An 18,062-nucleotide genomic window follows, 5' to 3' on the forward strand; every position below is an offset into this window, starting at 1 on the left:
AATGGTTTGCTTGGTGACTGTCCCAACTGCCTTGAAATCATTAACAAGCTCCTCCTGTGAAGTTCTGGGCTGATCCCTCACCTTTCTCATGACCATCCTTTCCTCATAAGGCAAGATCTTGCATGGAGCACGAGACAGAGGGCAAATGATGGTTATTTTGTATTTCTTCCGTTTCCAAATAATCGCACCAACAGTTGTCTCCTTCTCACCAAGCTTTTTGCTGATGGTCTTGTAGCCCATTCCAGCTATGTGCAGGTCAACAATCTTGTCCCTGATGTCCTTTAACAGCTCTTTGGTCTTGCCCATGGTGGTGGGAGAGGTTGGAATGGAAGATACAGATTCTGTGGACTGGTTTCTTTTATACTCATAACAAGATGACATTAGGAGTACTTTCTTACAGTAACAGGACTAATCTGTGTTCGACATGGGCACATAAACAATCTGTGGGAGCCAGAATTCTTGCTGGTTGGTAGGGGATCAAATACTTATTTCATTCACTGAAATGCAAGTCAATTTCTAACCTTTATATAATGTATTTTTTTCTGGATTTTTTTTGTGTTTTTTTTTGTTTATATTCTGTCTCTATCCGTTAAAATAAATCTACCATAAAAATTATAGACCCTTCATTTCTTTGTAAGTGATCAAACTTACAAAATCAGCAGGGGGTCAAATAATTATTTTCCCCACTGTACCATCAGACAAACACAGGCAAAACACAATAATAAAGTCTAGTGTGCTGTTTCACAGGCCCAATACAATAACATAAATGTGAGATAATGTTTAAAATAAAACAAAAGGTGTATTCAGACAATAATTGTGTTTGTTTCCTCCAAAATAATCCCAGATTGTATTGTTTTTTATAATAATTTCATAATAAAATGTAGCTACACCTTTAAAAGCACTGCGTTGACAATATGAGTTTTTTTTACAGCATTTTTATTCTTCATTCATTTGGCTAAATATACAAAAATTACAATAGATTTGAACAACCATGGAGACGGTGCACAATGGGTGAATAAATAACATTAACTACGACAATCTATGGACCAATAAATCATGCAGACAAATACGAGAATGTGTAGCTTCACTTGTCTACGAAGGGCTAAAATGAAAACGAGTTGAAGCAAAACAATATTCTCTCATTGTTGTCCTTTTTTATATTGATAAACTTGATACTAAGTAAGGTAACGCTGACGTCAACAACCTATCTTCATGTAGGGAAAAAGTAGGGAAAACAGCCCGGTAAGTGACAGCCTCAGTGACCAATGGCGTTGTCCGCAGTCTCTGTTCTTTAAAGATTCCACCAATGCGCGTCGAGGAAGGGAGGGGGTGAGGCAATTGGGCGTCGAGGCGAAGTTAGGTTGACGAATGGCAACCAGCAGAGGACTACGAGTTAAAAATTGGATTATTTGATCATCTGACTGGCTTTAACGTTACATGAGCGGACTCTGAGCACGCTAAGGGGAAACCGCAGATGATATTGTTGATTTTTGAGGCCGCCGTTCCGTTTGGATGTGTTTCGGAAGACCCTCGCGTCTCGCGCATAGGTCGCGCGACAGATTAGCTGCGGCGTGCTGAGACCGAGTTCAAGAAATCACAAGTTGCACGCGCGAGAGGAAGACCCTTCCGCGCGATTGTTATTGCTGCCCGCCGAGAAATTTGGACATTCGGATCTCCTGCTGTGACGTAGTTGGCGTTTCGTGACACATTGTTAATTCAGTTGCAGTTACATCTGATGAAGGAGGCCCTAAAGTACCTGCTTAAATAATAATAATTTCATATTAATGGATGGCAGCCACTGCATATTTGACAGATTGAGACATTTTTTAATCGGTTGATTTTTGTGTTCAGTTCAGTTTCCCAGGACAACCAGGCTATTGAAAAAACTTATCATCCACGTTTCCGATTTTCGTGTCATTCAAATTTATTTGAATTATAATACGTGGTCAGGATTTACTTATGGCTTTTGATAGTGGAATTTGCTCATCTGTCTTGAATTCATCGCCTCATGGAGTTTCAGTATTTCACGTTTGATAGGATGTAAAGTCACATCTTAAGCACCAAAGATGATGGACTTTATTGTAAAATACTTCAGCTACTAGTCCAATGCTTCATAACAAAAACAACCTGGATGTCTAAAACCTGTTAACTGAGACTGTCTTATTTATTCATAATATTATTGATTACGCTTGCTACTTAAATATCCATATTGAGGATTTGCTGTGAATGTCCTTTGAATCTCCAACAGATGGTAAAACTTCATAGACACTTCTCAGAGCATCACTGGTTTCAGAAACGTCTCAATGTCGGTGGATGAAGCCAAGTTAAAAAGTTTTGCTTTTTACACATAGGAGAAACGATTACAAATAAGCTGCACTGAAAGTAAAAGTGTATTGAGTAAAAAAAATCCGGTAAAAATGGCAAGTGAATGCACCTACAGTGCTCAGTATGACACTGATGACACCTTTCGCACTACTAAACTCTCAGCGGACGAGCAGCGGGAACGCGCGGGTTATGTGAACGGCGGCTGCGCGCCCCTCTCGTCTTCTGCCTTCTTCGAGGTCATCGGCGGCTCTCTTTACCGTAGAAAGTTGGAGAAGGGTTTCGTCCAGTACCGGGAGGTGCTGGCTGAAGACCAGCGACTTCAGTCCATAGCTACTTTCCACGAGAAGAGACCCGGCAAGTCGCACCACACCCTGGAGGACACATACAGACTAGTGGCCGAGCACTATTGGTGGGAAGGTTTGTCATTTTTCTCTTATGGTATTATTTTGTTTTTACTACGGATACATTTTAAGTGTCTGTTTTTAGTTAGTTTTATATCTGAAATTTGAATCAAATCATCATTATGGAAGTTTGTACATGTTTTAATGAGTTAATTTATTCAATTATTTAAAATTATGTAAGCATATATCATGTATTCATGAGAGTTGTCGATTTCCTGCGAGACGTGCAACAGCGACTATTGGCGATCCAATAATGTTTATGTAAATAAGCAGTGCAAGTACCATCGTGACACATTTGAAATACTGGCATGAAATAAAAATTGACAGTTCTTATTTTCTTTTTATGCAATATTGGACTGTTTACCGGTATTATAAATGATTTATCCGTGCACATCCATTATTTTTTTTTTTTTTTTTTTGTTTTGTTTTTTAAATTCATATGCCCTTGTTATCTTTAATCAAAACAATCTCCCCTCCCTCTTGCAATGGCATCTCTTTTCTGGTGACGTGTTTACTAGAGCGAAGGCGGGACAACCTGCCACTCACATGTGATCACAGCAATTAGCAAAATATAATGATCCATTCAATTCCCAATGTACAAAAGTTCTACCCTACAGCTTTTTAAGGTGATTAAGGTGGCTCTGATAGCATTTTATTTACACAGAAACTTTAATTGGAGGTGTATTAGAGTTGGCTTGTTTTAGAATGACTTTTATGCTGCATTGCATCCTTAAGGTGGATTTGGAGGTGGCAAAGCTCTCCCTCAGGGCCACCTTATCTCGATACTTCTTATGATGTTTATAATTCTTAAACTGCTTTTGGAATGTCAGATCTCATTTAGTTATGCTTGGTATTAGATGACAGCTTTGTGATTAAGTATCTAAACTGGTAACTGAAAGGTTTGATATGGGTTGATTGAGCACTTAAGACACTTAACCTTAGGTTATTCAAGGAGCACTGAACCTGTAATTTGTGTATTAAAAGCTTTGGCTAAATGGTTACTTGGTGAATTTATTACTGAGTGGATATCAATGTTAGAGAGGTAAAATACACTGACCAAAAAAATCCTCAGAACTGCTTGATAGTTCAGATCATTGGTTGAGCTCTACAATTATAGCCAAATGCCAACTAAACTTTAGATTATTTTAGTAATTGATTTTCATCCAAGGGTTTGTAGATTGCTGACAGTATTCAGTTCAATCTACTGTCCATTTATTTCAGGGACACAGTCCCACTGGAATAGAGGTTAGTGTTTTGTCAGCTGACCAGTCATATAAAAGTATATATCTAAAATATAAAATCTCTTCTGAGGGTTCAAACTCACAAACTCTAATGTAGATCTTTAACTCCTAAGCCATACTACTCCACAGTCCTCTGAGAACTGTTTGGAGTGAACTGTTGCTTATCTCACTCTCATTGGCAAGTCAGGACTTATTGTGATGGGAGTAATAATCTGAGCTTTTGGTGTGCTGCTTCATGTTTTCTCTGAATTGCACCATGAGTGATTTCTCAATACAGCTTTTTACGGCTGTTGAACAGCTGGGTATTTTTCCCTGTGCCACAAACACCTTAGTTTGCCAAATTAATTTGTTACAAACTAGAAAAACGAGTAAGCCTAATGAGGATAATATGCCCATGTCTAATTTGAGTTTGCAGTTGTGGATCAAATTTGAAATTGCTGATGACTTGTTGATTTTGTTAGGTCATTAGCAATGTTAATTTATAAAACTGAGAGTGGAATATATGAATGTATTTGGATGAATTTGTATCCTGATTTGGCAAATTGGCAAATTGGTAAAAAGAAGATTTCAAAGTAACATCAATTTTCATGTCACAATTCATTCTAATATCGTTTAAAGACAGATATTTATTTGGATTTTCCCTCTATTTTACCTGGAGAATAAAATGCTACAAAAGCATGTTTTAGCCTTATTATTCATATCTGCATTTATATATTTTTTTAAGTGAAATCAAATATAATATATACATATACATTAAAAAAAAAAAAAAACTGTTTACCAAACTTAACCACTTTTTACATTGGCAAGTTTCTCATTTAACTGGAGTTGACTAGTGCAATACTCCTAAGAGATGATTATGACAGATATTTCTGTTTAAAATTGTGTTATTTTCATTGCCAAGCAAAAAATTCACCTGCTGTGAATTGAGATTCCTACACTAGATGTCAGCTGATTTAGTCTATGTAATGTGAAAGTGAAAGAGAATGGGTAATGCCCACGCAGAACTGAGTTACTTGTGGAATAGGAGTGGTCTGATAGCACTGACTTTCTTTTTTGCACTAACACACATCAAAACATTCTCTGTAATAATTTTGAAAAAATGTATTTTTTCTTTTAGGAATGTATTTTCAGGTCAGAGACTATGTCTTTGGCTGTGAGGAATGCCAACGCAGTCAGTCTGAGAGATCAGCGGTAAGACACTGTTTTTAAACCTATTTATCCACATTTCAGTCAGGATTACTGTTTTGACTTTATCTCTTACTTTCACTTTGTCTAGTGTTCCGATGTGGGACTTATCTCCAGGATGGTGGAATCGCATAGTCATCAAGTCTTGAGTAAACTTAATAGCCAACGGGAAGCAGGGCTCTTCTGTGATATCACGCTGAAAACTGGTGATGGCCAGTCTTTCGTCGCCCACAAAGCAGTCCTTGCCTCAGTGAGCGAGTACTTCCAGGAGTTATTTACCGAAATGGACTCAGCCACAGATCCCCAGTCACATGTTGACCTCACAGGTATGGGTGCAGACTACATATTCAAGTTAAACCAGTTTCAAAATCACTGTGTTTGTTTACATTTGTATTAAATTAAATAGGCCATTATTGAAATTATTGAGCATATTTTATTCATTAAGGTGAGCCATTGTACTCTTCTCTGATGCTTTGAGTTGTTTAAAGTTTACTTGTTACAGGGTTCCCACAGGCATAGGAAACCTTGAATATTAGGGAATGTTAAAATTGTAATTTCCAGGACTGGAGTCATAGGAAAGAATATATTTTCATGGAATGTTCTGTACTATTTATACCAAATTAATTAATGTAATGCATTCCAGTTCATCTCATTCACCCCTACTTTACAACTGAACCTGCCACAGTTCCAGTAGAAAATCCTTAACCTCTAGACTGTCATTATCCTATTTAAACACACTTATATCTTTTATTTTATCATTCAGGGCAATAATCATTTATCATTTATGGTTTCTCATACAGGTTTCAGTGAGCAGAGCCTGCTTGCTTTACTAGAGTTCTCTTACACTTCCACCCTCAATCTGAATCTGGACATCCTGACGGAGGTTTGTGCCATGGCCCGCCATCTACGCATGTGGCCTGCCCTTGAGGCTTGCTCTGCTATCAAAAGGGAGCGAGAGACTTGTCAGTTACATTCCAGAATGCACAGTACTCCTGGTGAACCAAATAATTCAATGCCTGGACCTTTCAGGAGAGACCACTCCTCAGCTTCAGGAGTAGGACTCAAAAGGAAGAGAGAGGATGAGGAAGGAGAAGGCTCTGGGTCTTCCTGGAACATCCAAGCACAGTACAGTGAGCAGATTATTGATAAGGTAACAGATGAATCTGAAACAGAAACCTCAAATCCTCAAATCCAACGGCAAGTCCCGTTCAGTTTTCAGGTTGAGGAAAATGGCTTTCCATGCAGCCCAAATCGCAGAATGAAGCTCATGGACTTCAAATCTCCATCCTGCAAGAAAAAAACTGCCTCCCGCCCCACATCTTCAGTCATCTCAACATCTCCTTGCACCTCTACTCGTTCTTCCTCTCCATCACGCCGTCTGCTTCGTTCTTCACCTGGCGCTGCACTTGCTCTGCGCAGACTCCTGCCCAAAATTGACCTCTCCACTAAGAGAAAGAGGAAGTCCTCTTCTTACCGGGCATATAAGCCTCAGTGTGAATTCTCAGTGACTCCATCCCAAACTCAGGCAACTTCTTTGACCCATGATACCTCAGTAAAGGTAAAGGAGGAGTATGTGGAGGAGAAGGTTTGTAACAAAGTCCCTCAAGAAGAGGTGCACAGTCCCCGTGCTCAGGAGAAATACCGTCTTCTTAGCTTCCTTGGCTTGCAGAGGAAATCCCTGGTGCCCGGTCCAGAAGAACTGTCCGGTTGGGGGCAGAAAAAACGACTTAGGAAGTTAAAAGTTAGTGATTATTCGCTCACAGCACGGCGGAAACCTCGTGCACAAGGCGTCCCATTGGGATTCGGAACCAGTTTAGGGGTGCTTGCTGCCGTTAATCCTTCTCTGTCTCTCTGTGACATGAGCAGAATGGACTTGCTGAACAGACCAGTGAAAGTAGAACTCCAAGAATCTTGGAACCAAGAAAGGTCCAAAAGGAAAAGAAATGATCCTGTGCAGCCAGTTGCAAGAGCTACACGTAGCAGGTCATTGCTGCACACAGACTCCAATGTAATCGATCAAACGCTCAGACGTCACCATAAAAATCAAGATAAAGCACCTTCCCAACCTGCACGAAGAGGTAGAGTACCAGCACACAATGCCTCTCCCCCTTCAAAAAATACTATGCTCAGGATAAAACAAGAATCTTCAGACAGTGCCATCCTGCAACCTATTCACCGTCGCAATACTGTCTGCAGCCCCCAGGCAACTCCTCCTAAAGCACCAGGACGTAGGGGTCGCCCACCAGCAGATCGCACAGTAAGGGTAGCCACAACAAATTTGCAGCACACAAAGCGGCACAAACCTGGGCGTCCCCCAACAGTTAAACCTAAGAGTTCAAAACAAATAGAAAGCAAAACAAAATGCAACCGTACTACAGGAGTGCCACAAGTAAAGCACAGCAAAATTGAAAGAGGAACACAGGTGAAGGAAAACAGAAAAATAAAGGAACATTCAAAAAGAAAGGACAGTCCTGAAGTTCATTATGGTGTCATGAACTGGGATGCTTCCAACCATCTTCACAGCCATCCCCTTTACAAAACGATAAAGGAAGAGCCAGCTGACCCCTTGCCCCTAACCCAGCCATTCCCAACCAGTGATCCCTCAGACCTGGGTAAGCGTCAGAGCAAACCTCCTGTCAAACTGTTGGATCAAGGCTTCCTCTTTGGCTTCTGTCGGCAGCCAAGTGGCATCAAACGGGAGGAGGAGAGCATGGACATCTACCTGACTCGGTCGGTCTCTCATGGAAGTAGTTCCCATTCATCACCTGGCATGGGGAGAAGAGATCGGGTGAGGGCCAGGATTATGCCAGATCGGACAGGCCTAAATGGGCCTCACTGGGCAGGACTTGGCAACAGGCACTCGCCCTTTTCCCAAAGGATTGCTATTCGAGTGAAGACAGAGAGAGATGAAACCAGCGTGTCCCAAGGTTCGCAGGTTAGCCGAGTTTCTAGACACCCCCAAGTCAGCAAGAGGAGCTGTAAAGTCAAGAAAGAACCTACAAAGACAAAGGTGATAAAAGTTTCCCTAAGGCTAGCATTTGGTGATGTTTAATCTTATGACAAAGGCATGTTATGTAACTGTTTTGTAAACTTGTATGCAGTCTGGTTCAGGGAAGTAGTACTCAAATGTCAATCGTTGGAAAGAATGATATTAAATTTAAACTGGTAATAAATATAAAATGACTCTTGGAAAAAAAAAAAAAAATTCTCTGTTTTGTCTTCATAGAATGTAAGTAAGCTGCTTCCTCTGAGCAGTCGCCGTTCCGTCCTACTGGAATCCATCCGACGGGCACGTCTGAAACAGCAGAAGAGTCCTCACGGTCGGGCCTCCAGTGGAGCACATGCTTGCCTGCAGTGCAGAGCCACCTACAGAGACTGTGATGCCCTTATTATGCACCAGATCAAGCACATTGAAGGCAAACACTGGCCCTGTCCGGTATGTATCATGTCTCCTAAGATCCTGAAGGTGCTCCCTTCCCTTCCCAGCAATGTGCCTGTCTATTGTACAAAGCTATAATAAAAGGAGTGGTAGAGCTGATTATTTGCTCTTATTGTAAAAAGTACCATCAGAGCTGTGACAAAGCCGTTTGCACGTCCAGCATATTGACTAAGCAGCACGGGTTTGAATCCGGCTCGCAACATCTCTTAAAGGGTTAGTTCACCCAAAAATAAAATTTCTGTCATTGAGTACTCACTCTCATGTCGTTCCACACCCGTAAGACCTTCGTTCATCTTCAGAACAAAAATTAAGATATTTTTGATGAAATCCAAGGGTATATGAACCACACAAAGGCAGCAACATCATTGAGGTCCAGAAAGGTAGTAAAACATCGTTAAAATAGTCAGTGTGACTACAGTGGTCAACCTTAATGTTATGAAGCGACGAGAATACATTTTGTGCGCAAAAACAAAACAAAAATAATTACTTTATTTAACAGTTTGAACTGTTGTCATACGTAGTTGACGTAGTGAACTCAGTGCAGGCTTCCTTGTTTACGTCCAAACGCTGACTCAGTATTGGCCGAAGCTGAACACGTGAGCACATGCATGTGATGCTGAAGCAGGAGCCGGCCAATAATGAGTCGGCGTTCAGACGTAAATAATGAAGCCTGCACTGAGTTCACTACATCAACTACGTATATGACAACAGTTCAAATTGTTGAATAAAGTAATTTTTGTTACTACCTTTCTGGACCTCAAAAGGTGCAATGACGTTGCTGTCTATGTGTAGTTCAGATACCCTCGGATTTCATCAAAAATATCTTAATTTGTGTTCCAAAGATGAACGAAGGTCTTACTGGTTTGGAACGACATGAGGGTGAGTACTTAATGACTGAAATTTTATTTTTGGGTGAACTAACCTTTTAATTCCATTTTTCCTTGCACACTCCATAATTTCAGTCTACTCTCTGCTTAATAAAAATTGACAAAAGACCACAATAAAAAAAGCATCTCAATCATCTAACGGTTTTCCTTTCCCTCTGACTTTGTACTTCTATATCTGTTTTTTTTTTTTCTCTCCTATTTTCACATTTAATTCTCTCTTGCAGTTGTGCAGCAAGACTTTCTTCAGACAGAGAAATGTGAGGAATCACATAAGGACACATAATCCCAAGCTCTACAAATGCCGCCAGTGCATTGCTGCTCAGTGAGGTCAGTCTGTAATCCACAGACATCTCTATATTTCTGTTGATTTCCATAGTTTTTTTTTTGTTTGTTTCTTTCCATTAGTATTTTAATTTATTGTTTTAAATTTTAGGTGAAAAGACACAGGATTAAATGAAGAGGAGCAAAGCTTTGTTTCTTTAAATATTAACGCTGTAAATACCAAGGATCTGTGATGTATGACAATGAGGTTGAATTTATTAATGTAAATAATGTCATGATGGTTTAAATGGTCCTTTTCCTCACAATAATTGTTATTTAAGTAACTAAGCTGAAGTTGCTTTGCAATTGATAGAGATGTGTTGAACCAGAACTTGAACCCATGGTGTTTTTCTCAGGGGGGCAGAGACTGATGGTCAAGGTTATATATGTATAATGAGAATTGTTTAGAATGCTTTAAATTTGTTATTACTAATTTAATTACTACAGTTGTTATTTCTATTGTTATTATGATTATTTTTTATAAATGGCATAATCTTGAGTGCACTTAATGTTAGCTTTGTTTTGAAACCTAAGAAAGATGCGATTGACTGGGATGTACTTGAATGATGGAGTGGAGCCAGTGGACTGCCCTAAACATGTGGTTGTCTGGCAATGTTTTAGAAAAACTATTACAGAAATTAGTCAGGAATTTTTAAATGAAGGTTGGGTAAATGGAGTTAGTCATTCTAGAAGTCACAAAATGGTTAACCTGCATTGGTGAAATGCCATTATTTGGGTATATACAATTTTGTGAAAACATTTGTTTGACTACAGCTTTTCAAAATGAGACAGTGACTGTGTCTTTTAAATAAGGGAATCCCAAAATGTCTAATGTGATTTTTTTTTTTTTTTTTTTTTTCTCCCCTCCTTTGATAATTCCTTGTCTGACTTTTTATGCATATCCTTCTTTAACATACAATGCAATGGACTTTAATGAAGAAGTTTTAAATGTTAAAGTGTTTTGTCTGAAACACAAGTTTAAAATGTAGAACGACCAAATAGCCATATAAATAAATTTTGCATTTTAAAATTTACACTTTGCTTCATGTGTATGTGTACTTTCAGGTATTTTAGTTTGTTACACTAGTGAATTCACAAAGTAAAATACTATAAAATGTAGAACATATTTTATTATATCATAATTTAATATGCATATCAGTAGTAAGAACATTTTCACCATATTGACTTGCATATTACCTCGAACAGCACTTAATTTGACGTTAAAACATCAAATGTCATAGTTAAAAGAATGTGAAGTTGCAGCAAAATCTGTAGCAGTTTCAGATGACTGATAATCTGAAATGAAGGCACCTAATGAAGATACTTCACACAAACTCCCATTTAAATAGTTGCACAAATTCACACACATTATCAATATTTTTCCTGCGACATGTATGCTTAATATTATGACAGCCTGTGAATGTATTTGTTTACCAACTTGTACACTGCAGATTAACATTTTCTCATTTGTAACATCCGGTCATGATCCATTTTCCTTAATAAGAAAGGACTTGACAGAATTTAAACATAAGACTTCTGATACATTTTGTTGTTGTTGTTTGTTGTTGTTATCAACACTTGACTCCATGTAGAAGAGACCCGAGATCCAGAGGATTCTACAGCCCAGACCCAAAACATTTGTGTAAGTCAAGAGTTGAGCGTTAGTGAGAGGTCATTTTGGGATGGTCATCTGTACTGTTGCAGAGGGCAAAGTAACGTTCAACAGGTAGAGAGTAAACAGCCATTGCCTTCTTAAATTCGTCCAGTGGGCAGTAGACATCACTGCAGCCCGGGATTTTTTGGTCCTGCAGGTATGATCAATAACAGCTTCAAACGTGGATAGACAACACAAAAAGACCTAGCCAGATATAGCATTAAAGCAAAGAAAGATGCTTAATGACAAGCAACAAGTTCTTGCTAATGCTCAGTGATGGGTGTTTGTAAGCCTCAAAATTTTGATTTTAATAATGTATTAGTAAATGTTGAAATGAACACTAACCTAAGATCAATAAATGCAGTAAAAGTATTGTTCATTCTTAGTCTATGTTAACTAAAGTAGTTAACTAATATTACCTAATGAAACCTTTATTGTAAAGCTTTTATTAAGCAAGGACTCATTAAATTGATCAAAAGAGAAAGAGATTTACTAAGTTACAAAAGATTTCTATTTAAAATAAATGCTGTTCTTCCTATTCAAAGTATCCTTTAAAAAAAATTATCACAGTTTCAGCAAAAATGTTAAAAAGCATAACTTTTCAACATTGATAATAAGAAAATTATCAGGATCATGTGACACTGAAGACTGCAGTAAAGGTTGCTGAAAATTCAACTTTGCCATCACAGGAATAAATTACATTTTAGAGTTATTAAAACATAAAACAGTTACTTTAAATTGTAATAATGCTTGACATTATTATTGTATCATTACTGTATTTTTGATCAAATATATACAGCCTTGGTGAGAATAAGAGAATTCATCCATACCATCATACCAACCCTAAGCTTTTGAACAGTAGTGTACATATTTTTAGCATTTTACCTCCTGATTACTGTGTGAATGGTCTTACCTGGCCAATGTAAGATACTTTAACATAGTGCTGGTTAGTTTGACGGTGCTGGTACAGCTCCAGTGTGATGTCAGCTGCATATGGTGGCCATTTCATGTCAAAAACCCCCAAAGCCATGAGACATGGCATCAGTGTGGTGTCATGCACAGAGTACAGGAACAACTTTCTGTATCAACAAAAAACACACAAACAGCAACTCTAAATATCTTGTTTTCAAGAGGACTTTTACACATGTGATCTCTGAGTCTGACCACTGTGAGGCAGCACCTCTCAAGTTTTGTAAATGACATTTACTGTTTGGAAATAGCAGGTAGAGAAGGTTACGCAGTTGTTTAAAAAAATGTTTTGGTAACTTTAAACTTGCAATATGACATTCAAGCTTTATTTTTGAATATGGATTACACAAGCAACATAAACATTTCTTAACCTAAACATTAAAAGAAGTCAAGTTTAAAATGATAAAACAATAGATACGCTGTTCAAAATGAAGACACCTGTCTGGTTTAGAAGTTGGGCCTTGAATTTTGTCCTCAATGTTGGTTAGGAGTATGTGGAAAAGCGGACCCACGCACATCTGTAAATTCTGCCTGAGGACAAACAAAAGCAAATAAACATATTTACAGAGACCTTAAACCATAAGCAACTTTTTACATTCTCTTCTCAAGAATCTATTGCAGGATTCACTGGCCACTCACCTCTTACTGGGCTCATAGATGTAAAACATCATATCTACTGCTCTCTGCTCTACGATACTCCTCCAGTGCTCCAGAGCTGTAGGAAGCGGCAGGCCATGGGTCTAGGATCAATAATGTAACAGTACTGTATTTGAAAAACATAGCCAACACAGATGAATGTGTAGAATGTATCAACAGGGGGCACTTTACCTCTCTGGCCACCATGTCATCTCTAATGAGGATGAAGTCGATACGTTGATGAGGATCAACACCCAAGGAGCTCTGGATGTTCTGGAGGTCTGCAGCAATGTCAGGAAGCGTGGATGATTCTCCCCAACGATGTCTACATTTGATGCACCACAGTCAATCACAGACACATGATGTTAGATCAGTACTGCGAATTTACACTGCTATTCAAAAGTTTGGGGTCAGGAAGATTTTTTTTGAAAGAAATTAATACTTTTATTTAGCTGGCATGATTGATGAAAAGTGACAGTACATAAAACATATATGACAATTTTACAAGAGACATATTTCAAATAAATGCTTTTTTTTTTTTAACTCTATTCAAATAATCCTGAAAAAAGTCACAGTTTCCACAAAAAAAATATTAAGCACAACCGTTTTCAACATTTATAATAAAAATAATAATAAAAATGTTTTTTGAGCAGCAAATCAGCATATTAGAATGATTTCTGAAGGATCACGTGACACTGAAAACTGTAGTATTGATGCTGAAAATTCAGCTTTGCCATCAAAGGAATACATTTTAATTGATTTTAAAATAGAAAACAGTTATTTTAAATTGTAATAATATTTAACAATATTGTTGTATTTTTGATCAAGTAAATGCAGCCTTGGTCAGCACAAGAAACTTCTTTCAAAAGCATTAAAAAAATCTTACCGACCCCAACCCTTCTGGACGGTAGTGTATTTTACCGAAGCAAAGGTCTAATGTTTTCTGTTAATAAAGTATAATGTTATTATTAGAGTATTGTTTAACCAGGATAAAAAAGTACAAACCTCAATAAATAAACAAATAACTAAAGAAAAAATTATTAAATATTTAGGAACATTTAGGAATAAGTAGTTCTTACAATTCTTGGAATTTTAATATCTATTTTATATATTTAAATGTATTTTATTATTATTATTTTTCTCCAAAGAATAATAATAATAATAACAATATTTCCCAGTTAACTTTCCATTGTGAACTATAGTTCAGTTTGAAAGGTTATATTAAGTTAGTTTATTATCATCATTATTATCAAAATATAGCAGGCTTTACCCAATGAGCAGCTTGAGCAGCTTGCATCCATGATAGTTGGGATAGAGGACTTCATTCTCTGCCTTATCAGTGAGGATGGACACAACACCTTAGAGTGAGAGAAAATCAAACATGGAAAGGCAAACACAGGAGTGTGAAATGCTCATCTCATCCATTACTCAACCAAACCACACAAAAAAGCATAGCTGAGCTGCCACCTTACCTGCTTGTTCCTGTTGGAACAGTCCTGCCACCAAACACTTAGCTGACTCAATGGTGCGTACAATGTTGGTAGAGCGAATGCTGTAAATCAACGACAGATAGTCCATCTTACTCATTTAGCTTAATGATGCAATTCAGAGCCATAAACATTCATATAAATTAGGTCCCATTAGTTAACGTTAGTTAATGCTTTAACTTGAGCAATTCGTTTGTTTAAGTATTTATTAATTTTTGTTAATGTTAATTAATAAAAATGCAACTATTCATTGTTAGTTCATGTAAGCTCAAGTCAATTAAATAATATTAACAGATTCAACCTTTAATTTAAATATGTTTTAGTAGATGTTAAAATGAACATAAACTAAGATTAATAAATAAAAAGTTTAATGTAGTTAACTAATGTTAACAAATTAAACTTTACCGTTTTTTCTCCTCAATATAATACAATTTAAGGTGTCATTTTTGCCAGCAGCAAAATGGCGTCGAACAATATAAAAATTTGAATGAAGAATCGTCAATAGCACTCACTAAACTTCTTTAGGGTTGAAAGAAGGTGTGAGGAAGGGCTCTTCCTGTATGTATTTCTTTCGTAACCTCACTCCAAGATCGTACAGCTGTTGCATGCCCACCGTGGTCAGCTGACCTGGATAAGTTCCACCCTATGAAAGCAGGAGCCAAAGTCAGTGTCATTCTTTTTTTTTTGTGAAAAAAAATTGCACAATTTCCATCTAAACAGTTAGGTATGCTAATGTTTACATAATGTCTGACACTGCCATTTACCATCAATCCACTTAATTCCAAACATGCGCTCAAAACATGCCTAAAAATGACACTATATCACTAAAACTATGTGGACATCAAAACAACACAACCATACAGTATGTCTGCTGAGCATTTCATTTCCAAACCATTTGCTCTTTTATTTTCTACTCTTCACAGAAAGCTTTATTATGTTAGAATGTGGCTGCAGAGATTTGCTCTCATTTAAACACAAAAGCATCACTGATGCTGGCAGAAGGGGTTTAGGTTGCAATCCCAAAGCTGTTCAATGGGATTCAGGTCTGAGCTTTGTTGCAGGTCAGTCAAGTTCTTCTACACCAGACTCAACAAACCTTTTTATTTTTTGACCTTGCTTTGTGCACAGGGGCATTGTCACAATGGAGCAGAAAAGGACCCTCGCCAAACTGTTGCCACAAAGCTAGATGCACACAATTCTGTAGAACAGGGATGGGCAATGTCAGTCCTGGAGTGCTGCTGTCCTGCAGAATTTAGCTCCAACCCTGATAAAAAAAAACCTCACCTGCCTGTAGCCTTAGTAATAATGAAGACATTGATTAGCTTGTTCAGGTGTGTTTGATTAGGCTTGGAGCTAAACTCTGCAGGACAGTGGCACTCCAGGACCGACGTTGCCCATCCCTGCTCTAGAATGTGAACATATGAAGTAGCCTTATGAACTCACTGGAATAGCCAAACCTATTAATTAAAAAGAGTTCTGGTCCTTTTTAAACTAATGTTACCTTGCAGTAGACAAACCACAAGCTGGATCCTTTCTGATCCTCTGTGCAAAACACAGTTTCCACTGTATAAGAATGTGGCACATATGCATAAACACAAACTCACCGTCAATATTTTGGCCCTGTAGCTGTCCTCCACAGGAGCTGGGGGTCTGGGTCCCCCCTGCAGGTCTGTAATCATGTAGTCTATTTCTGTGTGAGTGGGTGCTTCAAGTAGCTCAGGGACCCATTGTGCCTAGGGGTGCAGAAACCATGCGTCATACTGGATATAATTGGCATCAACATGTAGACTATTAAAGACATATGACAGTGCCACTGTCTCTGAGTAAAAAAAGCATGCTGTTAAGACTGAGGCTGAGAAATGATTCTGAGACATTTGAACAATTAAGAATAATGCCATATTTGTGCATTCTCTAGATTCTTGTTGGGGTTTTTTGTCCCACCATCTTTTGTATTATTTTTATTATATTTAAATTATTATTCCTATTAAATTATTATTCCCCCCCCCCGCCATGATCACACAACATTACAACTTTGGGCACTGATGTGACACTAATCAGCTCTCTTACCTCCAACACATCTGGTATAGATTTCAGCGGCGTCCTTGCCCCATGTCTGAATAAAACTTGAATTAATTTAAGCTCGTATGGAGAGGGTTCAACTTTATTCTTTTGAAACCAAAACACTGACCCGAGGGCCACTGAACCCATCAGACCCACACGTGCCCACATGATGCACCTGAAAGAGACATGAACACTTGACTTGACATTTTTGGTAAGTTGACATGTCCTGTGTTGTGACTCCAGGTAAAACTGAACAACACTCTACATATTATTTTCTAATTAATATGCATAGAGTTTTATAACCTCAACAATTGAAAGACTATATGGAATGTTTGTCTTCTAAAATTCACTGGTCGCAACACAGGAGCATTTAATACGAACTTAGTTAAACCTAAAATGTGATTAAAACCTAAAAGAAAAGGTGACTAGTTATATCAAATATGCATTTTAACTTAAAATGTTCGTGATGTTTTAAAAATGTTTGACACACGTGTCACCTGTCATACAGATCCACTTATAAGTAATTGTTTTCTTTACAGATCGTATTTATACTTATAATAACATTACAATTAATTTATCACGTTGGATACATGATTTCTACATTGTATACAGCTGTAGCTTACATATATTTTGTTTTTTTGTGTGATATATATATAGGTTATATCAAAAAGTGTCAGTACATTTCCATAAGTGACTCAAACACATCAACTTCTGTCCCATTCAGTAATGCTGCCTGTCATATCAGCAAGTTTCATACGCTCTTGCAAACTGTCAAATATCATGCACTAGTTTTAATCTATTAAGTAAAGTAAAAACATCTAGGTGCACTAGAGAAAGTGCCTTTTAAATATCACCAACCTGAAGGTTTCAGTCCCGGCAAGTTAATTCCACTGGTTTTGCATTGCACTCATTCCTTTTCAGTTTCAGGAAGATTGAACATTACGCCGGCTGACGGTGAGGTGCATTCTGGGATATGTAGTTTCATAGTCTACCTGTTCATTCTGAGCAATAGTGGAAACACCATATTGTAAAACTACATTTACCATACTCATAAATGTATAACTCGTTTACTGGCGTAATGTTCCTCTGCAGAAGGACATAACGTACAGCGTAGCCTAGCAAATAGGCTAGCTAATCTATCTCGTGTTTAAATAGTTTTTGGGGACAGTGTATGAAATAGTCTTCAGTGTATGAAATGTAAACACAACTAGCATGTATACATTAAGAAGGTAAAATATTACACAGACATACATACCGTATAGTCAGAGGGATGACATTTCGGTATGCGGTTGCGAATGAGAGCCTATATTTGCTAGCTCCACAAACTGAACAACGCATATATAAAAATAGCCTACATTGAAATCGCAAATGACATTTAAAATAATAATAATAATATCATTTTATAAAATTAATACAGTAAATCCTATTCAAAAGTCTGCTTAGCTGACGGAGTGTA

At 37.7% G+C, this 18,062-nt stretch overlaps 2 protein-coding genes across 3 annotated transcripts; one reads left to right on the top strand and one right to left on the bottom strand.

Moving 5' to 3' along the window:
• Positions 1-1,348: 1,348 nt before the first annotated feature.
• si:dkey-229b18.3 (uncharacterized) lies at positions 1,349-10,833 on the top strand. The gene is made up of 7 exons (XM_051904687.1): positions 1,349-2,742; positions 5,085-5,158; positions 5,244-5,478; positions 5,953-8,162; positions 8,379-8,588; positions 9,703-9,805; positions 9,912-10,833. The coding sequence occupies exons 1-6, from the start codon at positions 2,418-2,420 to the stop codon at positions 9,802-9,804; spliced, it is 3,156 nt and encodes a 1,051-aa protein (XP_051760647.1). The 5' UTR covers positions 1,349-2,417; the 3' UTR covers position 9,805; positions 9,912-10,833.
• A 76-nt stretch (positions 10,834-10,909) lies between these two features.
• On the bottom strand, positions 10,910-17,598 carry acp6 (acid phosphatase 6, lysophosphatidic). Of its 2 annotated transcripts, XM_051904711.1 has the most exons (12): positions 17,465-17,582; positions 16,734-16,781; positions 16,613-16,658; positions 16,150-16,278; positions 15,058-15,188; positions 14,531-14,610; positions 14,329-14,416; positions 13,251-13,383; positions 13,062-13,162; positions 12,861-12,953; positions 12,367-12,532; positions 10,910-11,604 (listed from the first exon to the last, which is right to left on the bottom strand). In XM_051904711.1, the coding sequence occupies exons 2-12, from the start codon at positions 16,772-16,774 to the stop codon at positions 11,461-11,463; spliced, it is 1,152 nt and encodes a 383-aa protein (XP_051760671.1). In that variant the 5' UTR covers positions 16,775-16,781; positions 17,465-17,582; the 3' UTR covers positions 10,910-11,460. The 2 variants fall into 2 exon arrangements, with proteins under 2 accessions (XP_051760671.1, XP_051760670.1); XM_051904710.1 differs by having other exon boundaries at positions 16,613-16,781; positions 17,465-17,598.
• Positions 17,599-18,062: the final 464 nt, after the last annotated feature.

The sequence above is a fragment of the Ctenopharyngodon idella genome, chromosome 9, assembly GCF_019924925.1.
Source record: "Ctenopharyngodon idella isolate HZGC_01 chromosome 9, HZGC01, whole genome shotgun sequence".
In the NCBI taxonomy this organism is placed as follows: domain Eukaryota; kingdom Metazoa; phylum Chordata; class Actinopteri; order Cypriniformes; family Xenocyprididae; genus Ctenopharyngodon; species Ctenopharyngodon idella.